This window comes from Vigna unguiculata, chromosome 3 (assembly GCF_037176805.1).
Source record: "Vigna unguiculata cultivar grain cowpea cultivar isolate G323 ecotype 2 chromosome 3, ASM3717680v1, whole genome shotgun sequence".
Lineage (NCBI taxonomy): Eukaryota > Viridiplantae > Streptophyta > Magnoliopsida > Fabales > Fabaceae > Vigna > Vigna unguiculata.
Window position 1 is genome coordinate 64,272,645 of NC_140794.1, and position 20,046 is coordinate 64,292,690.

The following is a 20,046-nucleotide window of genomic DNA, read 5'->3' on the forward strand; positions in this document are numbered from 1 at the left end:
ATTTACTTAAGACTTAAGGTTGTTAAAATCAGAAGATAACCAACCTAGTCAAGTGACCATCAGTTGATCGGTCAAACAAGGCCAATCAGCTGGATTAATTAACATTAAACAAGTCAGTAATTTTGATTAGAGGATCATTGGGCCGTGATTAAGGAACCCTAATCACAGGCCCACACCGAAAACTATAAATAGGGCCCAAAGGTAGGTTGGTGAAGATCTTTAATTCGCATTTATTACCGCTGTTATACCTATACACCGATCGGTCCATCAACTGACTTAAGCATCAGAGCCTTTTAAACAAGTACCCCAATCGTTTGTTCAACCGATCGAGCAAGGAGAAAGATTTCTTGGTGAAGAAGCTATCGCAGATTGTAAAGAGACTTAAAGAGGAAAGGAGTAAAATTGAAGTAGTTCTTAATAGGTGCTTGGTCCCTAAACCCGAAACACCATCTATCTTAGAAATATACTTTCTTTGGTCTTACATCCCGAGAGGGGATAATCAGTTATCGTTAGCCATGATCGAATATATTTTTGTAACTACAATCTGTTAAATTTCACAAGGAAGTCCAACCAATCAGAATTTTGTAATTTCAAATCATTGCATTAGATTAAACTGAGCCTCCTTTTCCTTTTCCATATGCACAAGTTGTAAGGATGCATTCTGTCAGATTCACTACTGTGTCTGGACAATCTATGTGCCAATGCTTAGGGAGCACAACAAATAGCAGATTGAAGTGAAGCAAAAGAAAGAAGCAAGTTGGCAAGAAAATTGCTTGAACGTTCGAGATATACAACCAAGAAAAATGTTAACATGAAAAAAAATTGAGTAATAAGGGAGGGGGGAATCGCACTTTTATTTCCAAAATAAATAACTTGTTGGGTGGCTTTTACACTGTACTGTACATCAAAACAACCTAAGTAATTTCTTCCCCCAGAACAATTTTGAATGAAAAATGAGTAATAAGAAACACAAGCAATTAACCCCTACATAATTAACACCAAGCAACTCTTTAACAAAGAAAGAACCTAAATATCTTTATTTAATTTCTTCCTTTCGCTAGATAAAAGAAAACTCATGCTGTCCTTTTACTTCCATATTTTCAATTTCTTACTGCAAAAAACAGATACCAAACTCCCTGACATATAAAACACCGATAAGAAAGTCAAATGCACGGAGCAGACACAATGTGAAGTGCACTTTAAGAATCAGAACAAGCGAGCTGCCATCTTGAGTTTGTTCTGTTTCCATTTTGGTAACTTGGAAAATTCATTCTTAGCCATCCCTAATTTCTCTTGGAACTCGGCAGGTGACAAATAAGCCTGTTCATGAAGCTCGAACAAGTCAGAACTAAAATGAAAGAAAGCTTGGTTATATGATGAAATTTCCAAAGAATGAAAGAGGGGGAAAAGAGATGAGAAAAAACGCTAGATCATGCAACACTAAATCCAGTTGTTTTCATTTACCTCTCGTTTAGTAACGTCAATATCTGTTATAGGATCTGTAGCATCTGTGTTAATGCGATCATATGGGTAAACTGGGACACTTTCATCATCTTCAGCTTCACCCTCTTGCACATCCTCCTTTATGGTAAGAGATTCTATTCTCTTGCTCATAGAAACCCCCTCGGTAGTTGTCTCGGGGTTTGATATGCTGGTACCTGAACCCACTTCAAATAATAACGAACCAAAAAGTGAAAGGGCATTTTGTATCAGAAATATTCTAACACAAACGTCAAATATCAATGCACTCATCTACTGCATACCTTTTTGGGACCGAGGAATCAAATTTTCTCGAGCTGATGGTAGTTCAAAACTAGAAGTAAGATGAGATATGGCTGAAAATTTAGATGCCGGTTTCACTGTATCCTGTGCCCCAGATTTCGGGTACAGTTTTCTAACCATTGGAGGTGGAGTTGAAAGGTTCCTAGTATTTGTGTTCTCAAAATTAGCTGCTAGAGCATTAAAGGCTGGAGATCTGCCCCTCACACGAACACGATCAGGACTGACAGACATGCTACGAGAACGCTGAGATTTATCTGGCACACCACCAGACCTTCCCCCATAAGATACTGATGCTCTTCGCTTATGTTTCTGATAATGTATTAAATATTCAATAACCATACCGATATACTCTGTTATATCTATGACTCATGTCATAATCTATTACCAACTAACACCCCTACCCCAATGAAGGATCAGCACCAATTTCACATCCTTGAATTGTTGAATTCAGCAGTAAAAATTCAATATATAGTTCAGTTAACCAGGTCCAGTTTACTTCATAACTTAATTTTATTGAATGTAGCTACAAAAGATCTCGTGTTTACAAGTTTCTTGAAGGTTTTGAAGCCATAAAATGATGTTTGACCACAGTTGTAGAAAACAGAAACGGATTATGTTCCTTTTTCAATTATAAGAAATCTAACCTCATTTATAGATGCAATAGTTATTTTTTTTTATATCCTTAATTTTTTGTAAAGTCTATTAGCAGCATAAATCACATTCATTGATGAAAAAATTGCTTTATTGAATTACAGAGAATATCATTAAATAACAACTACTTCATATAATTAGTACTTTTAAAATAAAATTTAAGTTTATGACATTATTAATGAAAATTAATTAATTTATGGTGTAAAGTAGTTATTTCTTTTTGTAAAGAACCAAAAGTAGTACCATTAGTTTCCAACAATGGCTCTTGGTAGACTCATTTCAAAAGCTTATACCACTCTTTTGCAATTCTTTATCATTATTTTAGTTTTACGACAGGAGGTCCTTCAAACATTTGTCTTCTCCAAGTCTGAACTTTAGCCCTCTCCTTGGGAGTAGAACTGGATTCAGAAATTATGGGACCTTAGACAAACCTTATGTCTAATCTAATCTAAATGTCATTCACCAATCTTTACTCTGTTCTTCTAGTTTTCTCAACAATAAAGTAATGGATAATATTTATAAGCTAGTAAATCTAACATTTCAATCCATAAATAAAGTAACTAGTCTATTCAATTTATCTTCAAACATTAAACATTACGTGGTAAAGTAGTTCACCAGCCCGCCACTAATTTGGTAGGTCCAGTTGTTAATTTGAGGTAGCTAACTCATTTTGGTCCGACAACTCTTTTGATTATTAAAAATAAAAATAAAAATAACAATTTTAAAAATTAACTTTTTGTATTGTATTATTTGAAGAATAAAAATATGTAATAATATTATAACTCATTATTAGCCTTTATAATTTAAATTTTAATTACTAATTATGATAAAATAATTTAATATATAAAGATAATAATTTTTTTAATGCATCTAATTAACGACTTACAAAACATTTATATAATGAACTATGTTTTAATAAGAAAATAACATTAAAAAAAAATTAACTATCAGACTAGCTTGCCAACCTGCTCAACTTTGACTAAGTTTCATTTTTTTAATCAAGTAGTAATTTATTTTATTTTCTTTTAAATACCTTAATTCATGGCAATAAATCAAGATCACCAATATCACCAAATCTTTAAAAACTTTGCCATATTAATAACTTTTTTAATTCATGTTCATCCAAAGTTTTAAATTTCTGTGATTCAAAAAGAAACCTAATCCAAAAATAGAAACATTAGAATAATATACAGTTAAGTGTGTGCTTAGTTCAACTTATTGTGAAAAAGTAATAATTCTTTTACCCTTCATTCTAGAGAGCTTTTGAAAAAAATATATTATTTTTCAAATCTTAAGCTAAAACAAGCACGGACTAAGAAAGTTTAGTGATAAATGGTTAAGAAAATATAACTAGTCAAGAAAAGTTATATCAATGAGATAAATTTATATAAAATTGAAATTTTGATAACAATTATTCAACTGAAGCACTAGTTCTTTCCTACTAGAGTCTATTAGTGGTGTGAGATTTAGATGGATGTGCAAAAAGTTTTGGTTCAAACTTAGACACCGTCTTAGCATATCAAAAGAGGGAGGGGGGAGACCTGCTAACAAGGAGCAATGGGATAAACAGACAGTATTCTTCCTTGGATAAAATTATCTCACTCGTGACATATATCAAAGATTAATGTGATCATTCCTCACTCTTCAGAAAAATGTTATTCAGTAATTAAGGAAGCAAATAAAAGATTACTTACAAGTACGAGTGCCGCTCCCCCATTTTTGAGGATTGCAAGCTTTCTTTGAAACGAGTTTCCCAGCATCTACCATAAACAAGGAATTATTATAGTAGTCAAAAGTATAGGACTTTTTGAGGCTATACGTATACATCGAGAAACTTACTGCAGATTTTGCAGACTCCCATTTAAAGAAGCGAGTGAAGAAAGGTGGCTCACTGCCTTCCATGACAATATATATTGGAGTTTCACGAGATAATTTTTCTAGAAGAAAGTCATGCTCAAGAAATTTCTGTATAATTCCAAAGAATAAGTTAAAAATTGCACACCTGGTTTCAGAAATACTAGAACGTAAAATACTTTGAAACTGCTTTATGTTATTCTAATAACAATAGAAGGAGTGGTCATAGTTAAATCCATATTAAAAATGAAAAACCTAGAAGAACATTAACCTAGTGGTGAGAAGTTTGATTTATAATGTAACTCAAATATTAGACAACTAGTCACTAAATTAATCTAAAATGTTTTGAGCTTCCAGGAAAAACAAAACCAGTTATACCTCACCAATTGTTAGAGCCTGCATTTTACTCTTTGGGTCAACCTGCTGGCCAACCCAGACGAAGATTTCAGAGTGACAATCCAATATGTAAATGTCTTCTGTCATCAAATCATCCTGGGAAAAGTTGTAAATCTCTTTCACCTGCAAACAGTGCTTCAGATTAATGCACTGCAGAACAAATCCAAATATTTGCATCTTCACAAGTAAAGCATACGGCATAGCAATGAGATTTTATTGGGGATGAAATCACACCCCAGTTTAATTCACCATATAGATCTATCTTAAATGCACCTTTACTTACTAGAAAAGTGATCAATAGCACACTGACCAGTCTTTCTGTAAACATTCCACATCCACAGTTTGTCTTTCAAAGAAGCCAAGATGGTCATAACCACTTTGTGGAAAGATTATGTCCTAGGTCCTAACATGATGCTTTTATATGGATCAGATTATTTCGTTCTTTTTTGCCAATTATTATGTCAACTACTCGTTATATAAGTTTGACCAGTTTGCTGTCTGCTGTTTATCATTCAAGTGTTAACCGTGACATCTAATTATGCGCTCAGATTAATGAAAACCAAAGAAATCATCTTTCTAGCCCAAGATTTGAGTAACAGCAATGTGGTTGTTAAAAAGTGTCTTCAAAAACTGTATATTATCCCAGTTTTGTAACCTTTCATGGGCCATCATTCTTTCTGGTTTACCTAGCTTGTTTTTCAATCCTGTTGAATCACTGTTGAAATTGGACCCTGTCATTGACTTTTTAAATAATAGGACAACTTAAAAGTTAAAACGTTGTAAATAAAATATTGACATAGGCAAAAACTTCTTTAACATGCCTTCACACCATAACTCGGAATATTGCAAAATCATGATATCAACAGATCAGCGGGTGTACACACCTTTAAATTTCCTGCATATTTGTCAGTCAGGAAGAGAAAGAAGCCATCACAAACAAGTCAGTCATTTGCCTTTAAGAAGAGAAGGAACTGAGGATGGAGATTAGATAAATCTCTTTCGTCAACAAAAAATTTAGTTCTTACCTTTCGAGAAGTCGCAAGAAAATAGGTGAGGGTCACTTTCTTCATCCCTATCGATCTTTTGACTGGTATATTCTGATTTTCCGCCCAACAAATCCCAAAACAATTCCGATTCTACGCCTTCCTTATGTGATTTGCATGGTAAATCCGGCTACAGTTAATTGCCAAGCACATGCTTTAATTAATAAACAGTGATATTTATTTTTTATATAGACATAGTTCGCAAGATGGGATAATGTGGCTTGGACGATAACACCTGCCTGGATCAAAACCCAGGACCTGAACTAAGAGGAATTATAGGTAGCCCAACGCCAAGTTTATAAATAACCTTAATAGTTAACAATTTTCAATATGCAAAAAATATCCCATATTTAACTGCTAGTCCAACATGAATATGTTTACCAAAAGAACCTTTTGGTCTTTGATTTGGACGAATCAAATTTTACGCATTAAACATATTTCAGAACATAACGGACCTTAATCAAATCCAGCATTCTGTCAACAAGCTCTTGATCATCTGAAGTTGCTAAACCTCCAGACCAAGTAAAAACAGTTGAATCGCTATGAAGTATGTAGCAGTAAGTGGAATTCAAGGAGGAAGCAACCTGGTTGACAAAAGGAATACGAAAAGAATTATTTTAAAGAGAATGGCATTTTTACAACTCATTTAGTCTGTGTAGTTCTACAAAATTTATCTTTCGATCCCAATAATAAAAAATCATTTATTATAGTCCCTATAAATATTATTTTAATCCTTTTAAGTCTATATACATACTATTTTTAGTCTTCCTCCTTTCACTTAAAGTTATAGGAATTAAAAGAGATTAAAAAGTAGCATACATAAGAAAAGGTATGAGTTTTAAGTACAGGGACCAAAAGATAAATTTGTTTATAGGGTTCAAATCAGTAATTTTAACTTTAAATAAAATAGATATAATTTTTTTTTAAAATGTTTGAAATGCCCGTAAGTGTAGAGTGGATAGAGATAGCTGCTATGAACAGACAAAATGACATACTGGTTCAACTTGTATAGCTTGCATATTGTCTGGTCCAAAACCCTGGATGCGGAATAATGCAAGACCATCCTCACTGTATGTCTCATCTGGAATTTCCTTCTCTGCAATGTAATTCTTGTATCCATCACTAAGTCCACCCTGATAGGTACATGACCAGTATTAAACAAAACAAATATATTCATAAAAAATAAGATTTTTTTTCTTAGTTAACCCAATACCAGAATCCCACAAACCTTGAAGACAATACAGCTTTGGAGGATGGCATGGAATTGAATTGGTTCACTGCCTTCATAGATACGAACCTTCAATTAATTACACACGGATACTATCAATAGGGATACAAGCAACAAACACAAACATCTATTAACAAATTGAACATAACACACTCATAGAAAAATTACCTGGCAAGGAATAAACTTCATTGACTCAACCATTTTGCTTGCCAGTGAAAGAGCTGAAGCCCTCTCTTCCTAATTTCAACAAAGAAAGCTTCTGTAAGGAATGGAGGCAAACACACTTATGCATGGCTTTCTGGTCCCAAAAGTTACCAATGTTGGGTACAGTGTAATGAAATGTATAAGTAGTGATTCACTAAGACAGTTTCAATTCCAGTAGAATATTTTGCAGTCAAATTTTCTGATTTGCTTACATGAAAGATAACATTATAAACACACATGTGAAAAAAGAAGTAGAATAAAGCTCTTTAAATTTTTCACCTCAATACTGTTCTTTCCAACCCATGTTCCTATAAGATACTCTTCCTTATCTTCTCCAGGATATGAATATTGAAAGATGTAGCAATCTCCACTATAAAATTTTGACTGATCAGTGGCTGGAAGAAGAATCTTTTCCTTGCTATTAACACGCCAAACCTGTGTGATTATGATAAAGCTCTTCTCAACAACACAAACAAATAAGCAAGACAAATCTAGGACACTGAAATTACAATTAGTCCAACCAAATAGGGAGAAGTAAAAACATATCGTTTGAAACTCTCATAGGACACCATCTACCAAATGTTTAAGAAACAAAAGAAAATATTGGGCAGCATATTACAATCGTTCATAAACTTCGGAAAATACTTTCGCTTGTTACCTCAAGTCTCAACCATAGTTTTGACGTAAATTTCATAAACTCTGTAAAAAGATTAGTACTGCTGTAGTTAGGCCACGGTCCTAAGATATGGAACCTATATTCCAAAATTTGAAAAAGAGAGACACATGGACCATGGAGAACAGAAAGTGGGAGAGGTCATTACGCTAAGAAAAAGCGTGAATGTGATCCATAAGGAGGCTATTACAAGAGAGAGGGAATTGGGAGCTCGGACAATTTTTGAGAAGGAATGGATGGAAGTTGTATTCCGCAGCTATTTCTCTTTGCTTTCCTCTTATCTTTGGTTATATTTAAAAAACATTTCCTCATGAAATTGTTTTCATGTTATTAATTGAGAAACTGTACATTTTGGTCCCTACATGGAAAAATATTTACAAATCGGTCCTTACCATTTGCAAAATTCATAACAAGACTAAATGATTATAAAGTTGTCAAACCTTTTGTTGTATCGATTCCTAATACCATATAAGACAAAAGTTTGACAAGTCAGCAAACATCCAACACCATTATGGCTTCAGAATATTGTAGGAAACTATTCATAAAAACTTTTTTCATGTAGGACTCAGAATTTAGAATTTTTCATATAGGCACTAAAACGAAACATGATGTTGAGTATAGGTACCCAATTTTTAACATAACCTTTATTTTTCCATATTTTTCTATACAATCATTGTTTCTGATATAGTTGTAATTTTTTACATTAGTTTTAGTAGATAATAGCTCATATTTCACTCAATGGGACTTTACTAGTTTGTATTCTTTTCCATTAAACCCTACATCTTAACAGTGGAATGTGGGAAATTCCTTGTACTCGTTAACACAAAAATGTATTATGGTGAAATGCTTTTGCCAATACTTTAATAAGGTTACACCAAATACAAAAAAGAAAGAAGAAATCATTTTACAGTTGATCATCTTCTAATTAAATTGTTAAGAAAATGGTCTAAATAAGATTTTTGTCCATATAGTTTCTATCTATTTGAGTTTTGGTCCATCAAGGATCAATACCTCAGTAAAAAGAAACTATAGGAGGACCAATCCTTCATGGGAAATAGGGACTAACCTAAGGAGTAGAAAATATAGGACAAAAACCTCAAATGGGAGGAAAATATAAGAAACTTGACTTTCATGGCAGGGATAAAAACCCAAAACATCAACAAGATGAGCAAAATCCCTGATTTATTTCTTCCTTACTGATTCTTCCATAATTTCTCTACAATATATACTTGAATAGATTTGAACAGCTAAATTACTTGTTCTTTTTCATTAATTGACAAATTTGAATTGTTATACATTAGTTATGTATTAGGCAACCTCCAAGTTTTGTTGCTCAATGAGAGTCTTTCGAATTGGTACGTTATTTCCGCAAATCTTTATATGGCCTCAAGCAGTCTCCTAAGGCTTGGTTTGACAAATTTAACATTGTTGCTCAACAATTTGGCATAACTCGCCGTGAGACAGATCATTCAGTATTTTATTGTCACTCGATTGCTAGGTGTATGACCATGGCATCTCATGGGTAAAGCAACACCTATGTCACCACTTTCAAACTGAAGACCTTGGCAAACTCATATTTCTAGGCGATTGAGGTAGCACAATCTAACAATGAAATTGTTATTTCTGAAAGAAAATATGCATTGGATATTTGAAGGAAACTAGGCTAATGAATTCAAAGTTTGTTGACACAATCATGCATTCTCAATACCAAACTCCTACCTAATCAAAGGGAGCCCCTCTCAAATCTTGAGAAGTATAGAAGATTAGCTCGAAAATTGAACTATCTTATAGTTACTCACCCTAATATTTCCAAAATTGTTCTTTTGGAGTTAATGTGGTGAGTTAATTTCCTAATTCTCCATGTGCAGATCATTGGAATGTTGTGATTCGTATATTGAAGTACATTAAAGGTTCTCTTGGAATAGGTTTGATATATGGACGCAATAATCACACCTAAGTTGTATGTCAATTGGGCAAGCTCTCCTTCTAATATGAGATCCACTCCTGACTATTGTGTCTCCATTGATGATAATTTGATCTCTTGGAAGAGCAAGAAACAAAAATGTTGTAGCAAAATCTAGCTACTTGTGAGCTTATATGGCTTAAAGAATTGTAATTTGGAGACGTCACTCAAATGACACTTATATGTGACAATGAAGTTGCTTTTCATATTAGCTCAAATCCAGTCTTCCATGAAAGGATCAAACATATTGAGATTGATTATCATTTTATTCGAGAAAAAATTGTATTTGGAGATATCAAAACTGAGTTTGTTAATTCTAATGATCAACTAGCATATATATTTTACTGAAACATTACAGGATCTTAGAATTGATTATATTTGTAACAAGCTAAGTGCATATGATGAGAGGCATCCATGCAAGCTTGATACAAAGTAAAGAAAATGCAGGGATACCAAAAGATTGTAGGACAGAAAACAAATGAATATAAAATTTAGGAAGAAAAAAAATTGAAGATAAATAAAAAAAAATATGATAATAATCTGATTAAGTATTAAGATAGCACATAAATCACAAAGGATCACAAATTTTATATTTATACGTCTAATTTGTAGAGGAAATGTCATGCTGCTTATTCTACATTAAAAACCTTTCCTATTCTATATTCATTTCTCTCAGAAAATGTTAAGCATCTACTCATTTTGTTCTAAATCAAATCTAATAAAGTAGTCTAACACTCCAGGTTTCACATATTCCTATCATAAGATAGAACACAGATCTTAGCCTCTTGTGCATGTTAGGAATACAAGTGTCATTACTTGTTGTTGACTGATGCTGGTGAGCCAGAGCATTTTGCTGAGGCTATGCAGGGAGGTGAATCTATTAAGTGGGAGCTAGCAATGGAAGATGAGATAAAGTCTCTTCAGAAGAATAAGACATGGTCTTTAACCAAGCTTCCAGAAGGAAAGAAGGTTTTGCAAAACAGGTGGGTCTATCGGTTAAAAGAAGAACCAGATGGCAGCAAACGATATAAGGCCAGACTCGTAGTGAAAGGGTTCCAACAGAGACAAGGAATTGACTTCACAGAAATTTTCTCTCCTGTTGTCAAGATGACTACCATCAGAGTTATCTTGAGTATAGTAGCTGCAGAAAATCTTCATCTGGAGCAGTTAGATGTGAAAACTGCATTCCTACATGGAGATCTTGAGGAAGAAATCTTTATGGCACAACCAAAAGGTTTTGAAGTACAAGGCAAAGAGAATCTTGTATGCAAGCTTCATAAAAGTTTGTATGGGTTGAAACAAGCACCGCGACAATGGTATAAGAAGTTTAATGAGTTTATGAGAAACTCAGGATTTCACAGATGTGAAGAAGATCATTGTTGTTATGTGAAGAAATATATTGATAGTTATATCATTCTTGCCTTGTATGTTGATGACATGTTGATTGCTGGTGCTAATATGGCAGAAATTGACAGGTTGAAGAAACAATTGTCAGAAAATTTTGAAATGAAGGATCTTGGTCCAGCCAAGCAAATTCTTGGTATGAGAATTTCCAGGGATAGATCTAAAGGTATTCTAAATTTATCTCAGGAAAAATATATAGAAAAGTTGCTTAGCAGGTTCAATGTTGGAAATGCTAAAACCAAGAATACACCTTTGGGAACTCACTTAAAGTTCTCAAAAAGGCAATCTTCTCAGACAGAGGAAGAAGAAAATCACATGTCTAAAGTGCCATATGCATCTGCAGTAGGGAGCTTGATGTATGCTATGGTTTGCACCAGACCTGATATAGCACATGCAGTAGGAGTTGTGAGCAGATCTCATTGGTGTTGTTCTCCCCAGTGAAACCCCCTCTCTAAAACCTAACAGTGCATTCAGCTGCATTGTATGCCTCTAATTGTGAGACCGGTGGAGTATTATGGATACAGTGATTGTGATTCAAAAAGATTCTTTCAATATAAGAAATCAATTAGATAAGGGATATAAGACCACAAAAAATTTGAAATTAATACCAACAAAAGTTACATCTAGAAATTTCAATTTTTGATAATTTTTTATTGTATACAAACTAGTAGAGAGTACCTGCAAATGTCCTGTGCAATCTATATAGGCTTGAGGTTCTTCTTTTACTGGTTCAGATTTTAAGAGACCCTTGACATCCAATCCTTGACGTTTTAGAAGTGCTAGAAAGTGACAAAAAAAAGGTAGAGAATTACAAGAACATAATGAAGGCCCGGGTAATGGAGCTGACAAAATCATTCTAAAGTTGATGAAAAATATTCAGTCCAATGACAAGCATAAAAATTTAATTAAAACTACCTGCTACCTTGCCACGACCATCTTCAGACATCACTTGAGATGCCTGAGGCCAAGAATCAAACTTGGACTTGAACATTACTGTTTCAAATCCTTCAATTACACGAACTACGTGGGACTTTGGTCGACCAGTGCCACTGACTAACTTCTGTTTTTGGGTCCACAAAGATTCAAAAGTCATTTAAAATCACAGAGTAGGCTCAACAATACAAAGAAAGAAACAAGAGATGTTACATCTGCAGCTCCACTTGCACTTTTTCTTACATCAAGAGATGTGTTTCTTCCCATCCATACATACACCTCCAACCCACAATCTAAAATATAGCATTTGTTTGTCTCCAGCAATTCCTTTGTCAAGGAATCAGTTTCAACAGGTTCTGTCTTCCCCTTGTCAACACTGGAAAAGTTATAATTTCACGATAACTAGAGCAGCACAGAGTTTGACATTTCAGTATAATAAATGAATTTCATCTATTCAGAATCACATACAACTTTGGTTGAAAGAATAATAAATTTATAACAGTCTTACATTGATAAACACCATAAGTTTTCAGAAGGGGAATAAAAACAATTGGTAAAAAATAAAAAAATAAAATTTAACATAAGCAAACTGCATCCAGGTATCGTTTGGTAAAAGAAGTGAAAGGAATATACTGACCGCGAACATAAATGAAAAAACCAGGGGAAAACTGGAAAAACATATTACCAAAGTAGTTCTGGAGGATGAGAATCAGCAAACTTATCATCATCACTGACTGTTTTCCGTGGAAGAGGAGCAAAGCCCCCGAAGCAACCCCAGAATTCTCCACTTTCAGAATCAGACATCAACTTTCCATCCTCTGCAAGAAACTCGAGCATTTATATCCAATTAGTGATACTAAGCAATCATGTTTGAATCTGTAAAATATACTTACACTTACCAACGGAAGCTATCTCACACTTCCCATCATGATAGGTATCCTTAATAAACTGTACAACCTCCAATGCTTTAGCCCTTTCTTGAATACATGAGTTGGAACCGTTAAATTGGAAAATTTTGGACTCAGTATCCAGAATAAAAACATCATCATGGTTTAGCGAAGATCGAGCAAATGGAACCTATAACCAACACAAATAGCTAATCAACAAGTAGAAAATATTGTTTACATATGTGGTGTCGCATACAGTATGCACAATAACAATATACAAGACTCAAACATCAACGAGCCGAAGGCAGAGGAATATGGTCAAACTTGCCTCTTTGACATGTACCACATGTTTCCCTTTGCATATAAACAACCGTGTCGTATGTTTTTCGGCCTCCACATGTTTAAAACCAGAGGCAGCTCCACCTTCTTGAGGTATGATGCATGGTTTGAAATAAGAAAGGAACTTTTCTGTTTCATGGCCTTGGACTTCACGATACTGAACAGCCCGTCCTCCTAGAGCTGCATCCAACTCGACTGTCTTGATGGCTGCAGCACCAGCTTCATCCTATTTTAAAGTTGTAATCATCAGTGAGCAAATCAACCGAGGGAGACAACATCAAATATTAAACCAAAACAATTGGAGGGGGTGGCAATATATAAACAGCAACACTTACCTGACTGGTCCCTTTACCAAGCCAATAATGGATATCATAACGCAGAGCACCACTTTTTGAAGCAGTTGTCTACATGGAGAGGATAAGCAAAAAGAAAATTAAGATATTCATGGAAAGACATTAATGCACAGCTGATGCAGGAAGAAAAATAAAATTTACCGGACTAATATTTATGTACAAAAAATAAAATAATGAAGAATAACATAAATCCAACACAATAGTTATACCGAGGTAGATATTGAGACTCGAACAAACATCTTAAATTTATATTTTGGCGGGAGGGAAACGAATCTTATATGGTAAATTCAACAATCTCTCTTTAGAGAAAACCACATTCTTATACATTTGACACTCTTATGCATACTTTACTTTCAACATATAGTATGAAAGATGATTGTATATTTTTCTTATTGAAATATAGCATTATTTTTTCAATGATCTTGCTTATAAGTTATCCGTGCACGGGACTAAAAACTAGTTCTTATGCACTTGTGAGCTTCTGAATCTCTAAGCTTCCAGTATTCCCATCCTATGCATGAATCTAGTATCTCTAGCTAAAATTGGAATTGCTGACTATCCCAACAAAAAGAAGAAAAAGATATCAAATATTCCTGCTCACATTTTAGTGCAGCATGGTTCATGTAAACTAACATTTGTGTGTTCCTACTTAGAAAAAACTTCATAACCAGAACTTTAACAACAAAAAGGCAGCATCAGTTAGCATTTTTATTTAGCATTAGATGGATGAGTGTTCTCGATCACTTTATGTCTTATACAAGGCAACAATCATCTTGAGTCTGACTAAGCTCATGATAAACTTTGTCTAATTCTTCTAGCCATGCAGAACTATAAACTAAGGTGTTACAATGTGAAATGGTAAAATAATAATACAATTTAAATTATTTACATTTACCATAAGCAAGAGAGCTACACACACAGTTGTAATAAATACAGAATATTGATAAGATACATAACCCTGCCTAGACCCAATAATAGTGGGAGTCTCATGCACAGGACCTGATTATTCACATGAATCCTCACACCATTTTTACATCTGCAGGTATTTAAAGCATAGAGTTTACATTTTTATATCCGTAAATGTTAGTAATTAATGCTAGCTTTTGTTAGCAGAATAATCGAGTCTCGTTCAATTTTACCACCAAGACAACCTTATGTCTCTTAAAGCATAGAGTTTACATGATGCATGTTCTACAAAGAAAAAATAAATAAAAACACCAAAATCAACCTCATATAGTATTGTGTATCGTTGATATCTAACGTTGACTAGATATTTAATCAATGTAGTCCTTATAAGACTTTGGCAGTCCTAGTATTATAATCATATCTTTTAAAATCTAGTTATGCTTCAAGCACAAATTCTAATGTGGTATTAAAACCTACCCAAAATTCAAAGACATCTCAATACAATTTGTATCATGGGAACCATAGGTAAGTCCATATAATACAGAAACAAAAAGAAATACTAGAGCTTCTTGCAACAAGGTTTAGAGGCTAGCATTCTATGAATGAGTAATCATTTGGAAAATGTTACTTACCTTCAAGATCATATAGGAATCCCCAGTGAAGAACTTTCCATAAGATGACTGAGGGATAGGAACTGGATTAAAATTCTCAATACGCCATATTTCAAGTCCACTGTATATGATTAAGGAGAACAATGCAGAAGCACGGAAATCTAATTAAGCAGCGGCAACCTTGAACGCATTGCCAGGATAAAAATATGATAATTGTTAAACAGCATGATATATTATTGTTAGCTAGTGCAGGATACTCCTTTTGGCCAGCTCCCTTGAAAGCTGGATCCAAATCTCTCATAGAAACAGACATACTGTTCTTATACTATTTGGTCTTCCACAACCTAGCTTGAATGTACAAAACAATTACCCTGAAAGAAAGCCCTGTAGAAAGGAAAGATCTAATTGATCTATTGTGGGATGTAAGAAAAGCACATGAAAAGGCTTCCACTGACTTTTTTCAACTAGGAAAATCTGGCTCAGAATATAACTTTATGAAGACAGATTGATTTACTGATGATACAAGTGGTTACATTTAATGTGCTCAGCGCAAGATTAACCATTCATTCACAAAACTCAAAGAATTAACTTAAATGTATTCATGCTCCACAAATTTGGCATGTGTGGGAACACATTATTAAGCGTGTCAGCAACTACTTACTCACCCATAGCTGTTTAAAATGAAAAAATGAGTATACAAATAAATAATCAAATGTCTTATGCTTGTTGCTGGTAAAAACAGACATATCCTAATATCTCGCTGGTATAACCTCGTTAAATGCCCAAGTGTTCCAATCCCATTTCCTTGTCCATTATCTTACCTCATTTTTTTCAAGGGAATGCCTTTAACTTTAGAAATTGCATTTTGAGTGATCACAAAATAATTCCTCGTTAACGCTGACTGGCTTAAAATATTTAGTATCACTTTTATTCAAAAGAGAACACAGGCACAAATCTTCAGGGCACATGCAGTAAAGACAATGTACAGAAATTGCCTAAAACACCAAACCCTGACAGAAAATATTGAGAGAGAATGTCACTCAAAGGAAGAGTGGTTTAAAGAAATCTGTCAGCTAGTACTCAGCGCAAATGAAAGAGGAAAAATGTCTGAAAATACATAAATTCATCCTACGAGTTCAGCATGAATGCAAGAAAAGAAGTCACAACAAGCTAAAATCTACAAATATATAAAATATCTTTTTACTTAAATTCACCTGTTTTATCCATAAAGCTTCGCCAATGTGCAATGTTAGTTCTTACAAAATTTGTATCGCAGATTTCATCCTCCAACTTTTTAAAATAAAGCAATTTTTGTTCACTATCAAATGATATATTGACAGCAGGCCCAAATGATTTAATTTTAGAAAACTTAAGTCTAACTCTGCCATTAAAATTTATAGGAATCAAAACTGCATATTCTCTAAAACAGATATCCTTAAAATTTTCAAACTCTTCGAAATCCTCTATATGAATAACAATAAAAAAAAGTAAAATCCAGGGAAAAAAAAAACTAATATACACTGAAAGCAGTGAAACAAACAATGAATCGCATTCCGATTTCCAGGCCTTATGCCTGGAATTTCAAAATTTCATGAAACTAAGTGGGAGAAAAAAAAAATTCAAAACCCGATGTGAAGGGAACCAATAATACTAGAAAAAATTATCAGTTCAATTCAATTTCATTGACACAAAAAGTCCCTTGTCCTTGGCCTCTTTCAAGTAACCATTTTCTGGCCTTCAATTATTGTTCACTCAAAATGTCAATGCCGTCAAATGTCATCAACATTTAATTAAATTAAATGCGAGGCGAGAATTGAGAAATTGAATGGATGCAAATTGTAAATTGCGCAGTCGTAAATGAAACACGGTTTCAAAATATATTAATGAGAGCACGAAATGGAATTCCAAATGCGGGGGCGAGGCGAAGGTGAAACGATTAACAGAAGTACCTTGTTGTTAGCAAGCAATCACCTAGGCGAGAAAGTTCATTCTCTCTTTCTTCTTCTTCTCTGGTTTCAGTGGGTAAACAGCGAGCATGCATGTAAACTAGTTTGTTTATTTTCCATGTTCTGTTTCTATGCGTCGATTCTAGATCTATTTTTTTTTTAAAAAAATGAGGATAGTGAAGTTTAATTTTGTTATTTATTTTTTATTTAATTTTAATTTTAAGGAGAAGAGAGAATAGGGTAAAAAAAAGAAAGAAAAGGGATGGTGCGAGAAAGACTGGTGAATGGCTGGTGATGCAGCAACCTTGACCTCCGCTTTGTGAGGGTTGCACGCGGAAAAAGAGACAAACCTGGAAAACTTGAGTTATCATCACCCAATTCCAATGCAAATCATATTACTGTGTTATTCATTCATGCAATGCAATGCAAGTCCCTTTGCGCTATGCTACAGTGTGTAATATAATAATACTATTTTAGCATGCATTGCAAAATACTAATATTTATTTTTATATAACTATCATTTATATATAAAGAATAACGATCTTAGATTTATAATTATAGTTAAAAAAAATTCAAAGTATATGTTATTGATATAGGAGAAGGATTTACGGATAAGGAAAATATATGAAGAATCTCGATGCAGAAAAAGTGAATTAATGAAGTTGGAAAGTCAGGCCTTATATTTCTATGCTTTCAATATGAATAAGGAGTTTAATTATTTTACTCTCTATATTGGCCCATATTCCCAATATTTTACTCTCAATATTATTGGGGACTTTAATTTATAATATATGAGTAAGTATAGTATGAGAGAAATTTTTTCAGCAATATTTGCAGTAAAAAAAAGAAAAATAAAATAAAATTAACTTGTTTATAAATTAAAAGTAATTTATGGAGAAATTTATTAAGAAAAATTAATAGTCTACATAGTAGCTCATAAGTTAATTTTTTATTTTATTTACCTATAAGTACTCATTAAATTCTCCGATGCTTTACTCTTAAAGGTATAGCGATGAATTAAATTAGCGAGGTAAATAGTTACCAGAGTTGTAAGCTATTAATAAATTAGTCTTTGAATTAGGATGATTGGTCATAGTATTTCCTAATTAAATAAAAAAAAAAAATCTCTAAAAAGTTAAGTAGTCAATCGAAGTACTTCATTATTTGTCGGTATCATTCAACAATATTGAACAGACTAGATTCCTAAGCACGTTTGTATAATCAAAAGGGTTTAGTCTCTATTTAATTATGCATTTTTGATGATTTTAGAGGATCACTACAGTAACATTTTCTCATTGGTAGATAAAAAAACTAATGAAAAAAATAAATAAATATTCCAATTACTTTTAGGTATGTGAGAAGCTGATAACCAAGTATGCGAACTAAACACTATAAATCTGGTCTTTTGAACTACTAATAACGAGTTAACTAAATTGATGTACCGATAATTTAAAGATTCAGAAACTATTTGATATTTTCTTAATTTAAAGATTAATTTGACCTATTATCTCAATTAAGATTAAATAACTGATAATTAATAATTATAGTATGTTTTTAGTTCAGTACAAATAATTTTTTGCTGACAATCATTTGCTGGCCATTTCTTTTCCATAAAATTATTTCTTTGATTGGAATTTTAATAACTAAGTTATATTATTGGGCTGTAAAAAAATTTATATCTATATATTATCAACCGTCGATATTTAGTTGGTCAATTCTCCTTTGATGACTTTTCAGAGTTTTCGTTTTTACTTTGAGGGCTGTCACGACTTAATTTTTTTTAATGGAGTGATATTATAGTGTAAATGAGTAAAATTATAAGGCTTTTATGGTTGTGAGGGTATTTAAAATTCTCTTATTTTATTGATTTGAAATATATTTTAAAAAAATTTAAATTAATTTTTTTTAATTACTTTATCTAAAAGATTCATTTTAATGTAAAAAAATTTAAACTCTTTAAATAAATAAATTATCCTTCTAAATTATCTTAAAATCATTTGATCGAGTGCTGGCAAAAGTCATTGTAGTGATTAGGGATGTTAATGGGACGGGTAGGGTACGGGTAGTAACTCCCTCGTACCCTACCTGCCGGATAAATATTTGTCACGTACCCTTACACATATTCGTCGAGTATCCGTTATGCGGATGCCCACATAATTTTTTAATATTCACGAGTACCCGCGGGTATTTACAAAAAAATTTTAAAAAAAATATTTAACAACATATTTTAATCGTAAATTCAAATAAAATACAATACATAACATTCATCAATTTTAAACAAAGTTCAAATAACTTATTTAAATAGTGTTGAATGATATTTTACAAAGAAATGAATTTTTTTTAAAACTAATTGATAAAAAAAATAACTCATTCAAAATCAATATGTTAATATTTTAACAATGTTTTTTTTAAATTTTTTTAATTTAAATTAGAGTATAGCGGGTATGGGTATCCACGAGTACGGATACTATGATACTTGTACCTACCCTGTTAGCACGCAGATATTAAAAATATTCGTACCCGTTATTAGCGGGTATCCATTTATAATATCCATTTTCTACCCACAACCCGTCGTGGATTTTATTCGCAGATATCTATAGGTACGATTTTGTTGACATCCTTAGTAGTGGTTATTTTACTACTTTTAGATACCAATTTAACTAGCTACAACAATTTTAACAATTAAATTAGTGATTCACTTGTTTATATATTTTAAATTCTAAATATATCATGTGTTTCTGATTAGGCATGTCAAAGGGACAAAGTAGTAGCTTCCTTGTATTCTATCTGTCCCATACCCGTTCCCATATCTGTGCGTGCGAGTATCCATTATGCGGGTACCCACATATTTTTTTAATATAAACAGATATCCG

At 33.0% G+C, this 20,046-nt stretch overlaps 1 protein-coding gene across 4 annotated transcripts; it reads right to left on the reverse strand.

The window, feature by feature from the left end:
- Window positions 1-822: 822 nt before the first annotated feature.
- On the reverse strand, window positions 823-17,542 carry VLN5 (actin filament bundling protein P-115-ABP protein). Of its 4 annotated transcripts, none has more exons than XM_085671194.1 (23): window positions 17,524-17,542; window positions 15,485-15,611; window positions 15,249-15,348; window positions 13,693-13,761; window positions 13,347-13,583; window positions 13,031-13,208; window positions 12,817-12,949; window positions 12,345-12,507; window positions 12,114-12,258; window positions 11,877-11,977; window positions 7,438-7,593; window positions 7,123-7,191; window positions 6,955-7,023; window positions 6,722-6,859; window positions 6,182-6,310; window positions 5,709-5,856; window positions 5,568-5,578; window positions 4,666-4,806; window positions 4,273-4,398; window positions 4,128-4,193; window positions 1,764-2,091; window positions 1,465-1,667; window positions 823-1,320 (listed from the first exon to the last, which is right to left on the reverse strand). In XM_085671194.1, the coding sequence occupies exons 2-23, from the start codon at window positions 15,538-15,540 to the stop codon at window positions 1,207-1,209; spliced, it is 2,880 nt and encodes a 959-aa protein (XP_085527320.1). In that variant the 5' UTR covers window positions 15,541-15,611; window positions 17,524-17,542; the 3' UTR covers window positions 823-1,206. The 4 variants fall into 4 exon arrangements, with proteins under 4 accessions (XP_085527320.1, XP_027922178.1, XP_027922177.1 ...); XM_028066377.2 differs by lacking the exon at window positions 17,524-17,542 and adding an exon at window positions 17,177-17,496 and having other exon boundaries at window positions 1,465-1,658; XM_028066376.2 differs by lacking the exon at window positions 17,524-17,542 and adding an exon at window positions 17,177-17,494.
- Window positions 17,543-20,046: the final 2,504 nt, after the last annotated feature.

Excerpts from the sequence above, each read along its gene's own strand:
- VLN5 (XM_085671194.1), bottom strand. The coding sequence starts at position 15,540 with ATGTCTGTTTCTATGAGAGATTTGGATCCAGCTTTCAAGGGAGCTGGC. Across the intron at positions 6,311-6,721 it reads AAGCTATACAAGTTGAACCA|GTTGCTTCCTCCTTGAATTC; the intron begins GTATGTCATTTT and ends TTTGTCAACCAG. Across the intron at positions 4,399-4,665 it reads AGGCTCTAACAATTGGTGAG|AAATTTCTTGAGCATGACTT; the intron begins GTATAACTGGTT and ends GGAATTATACAG.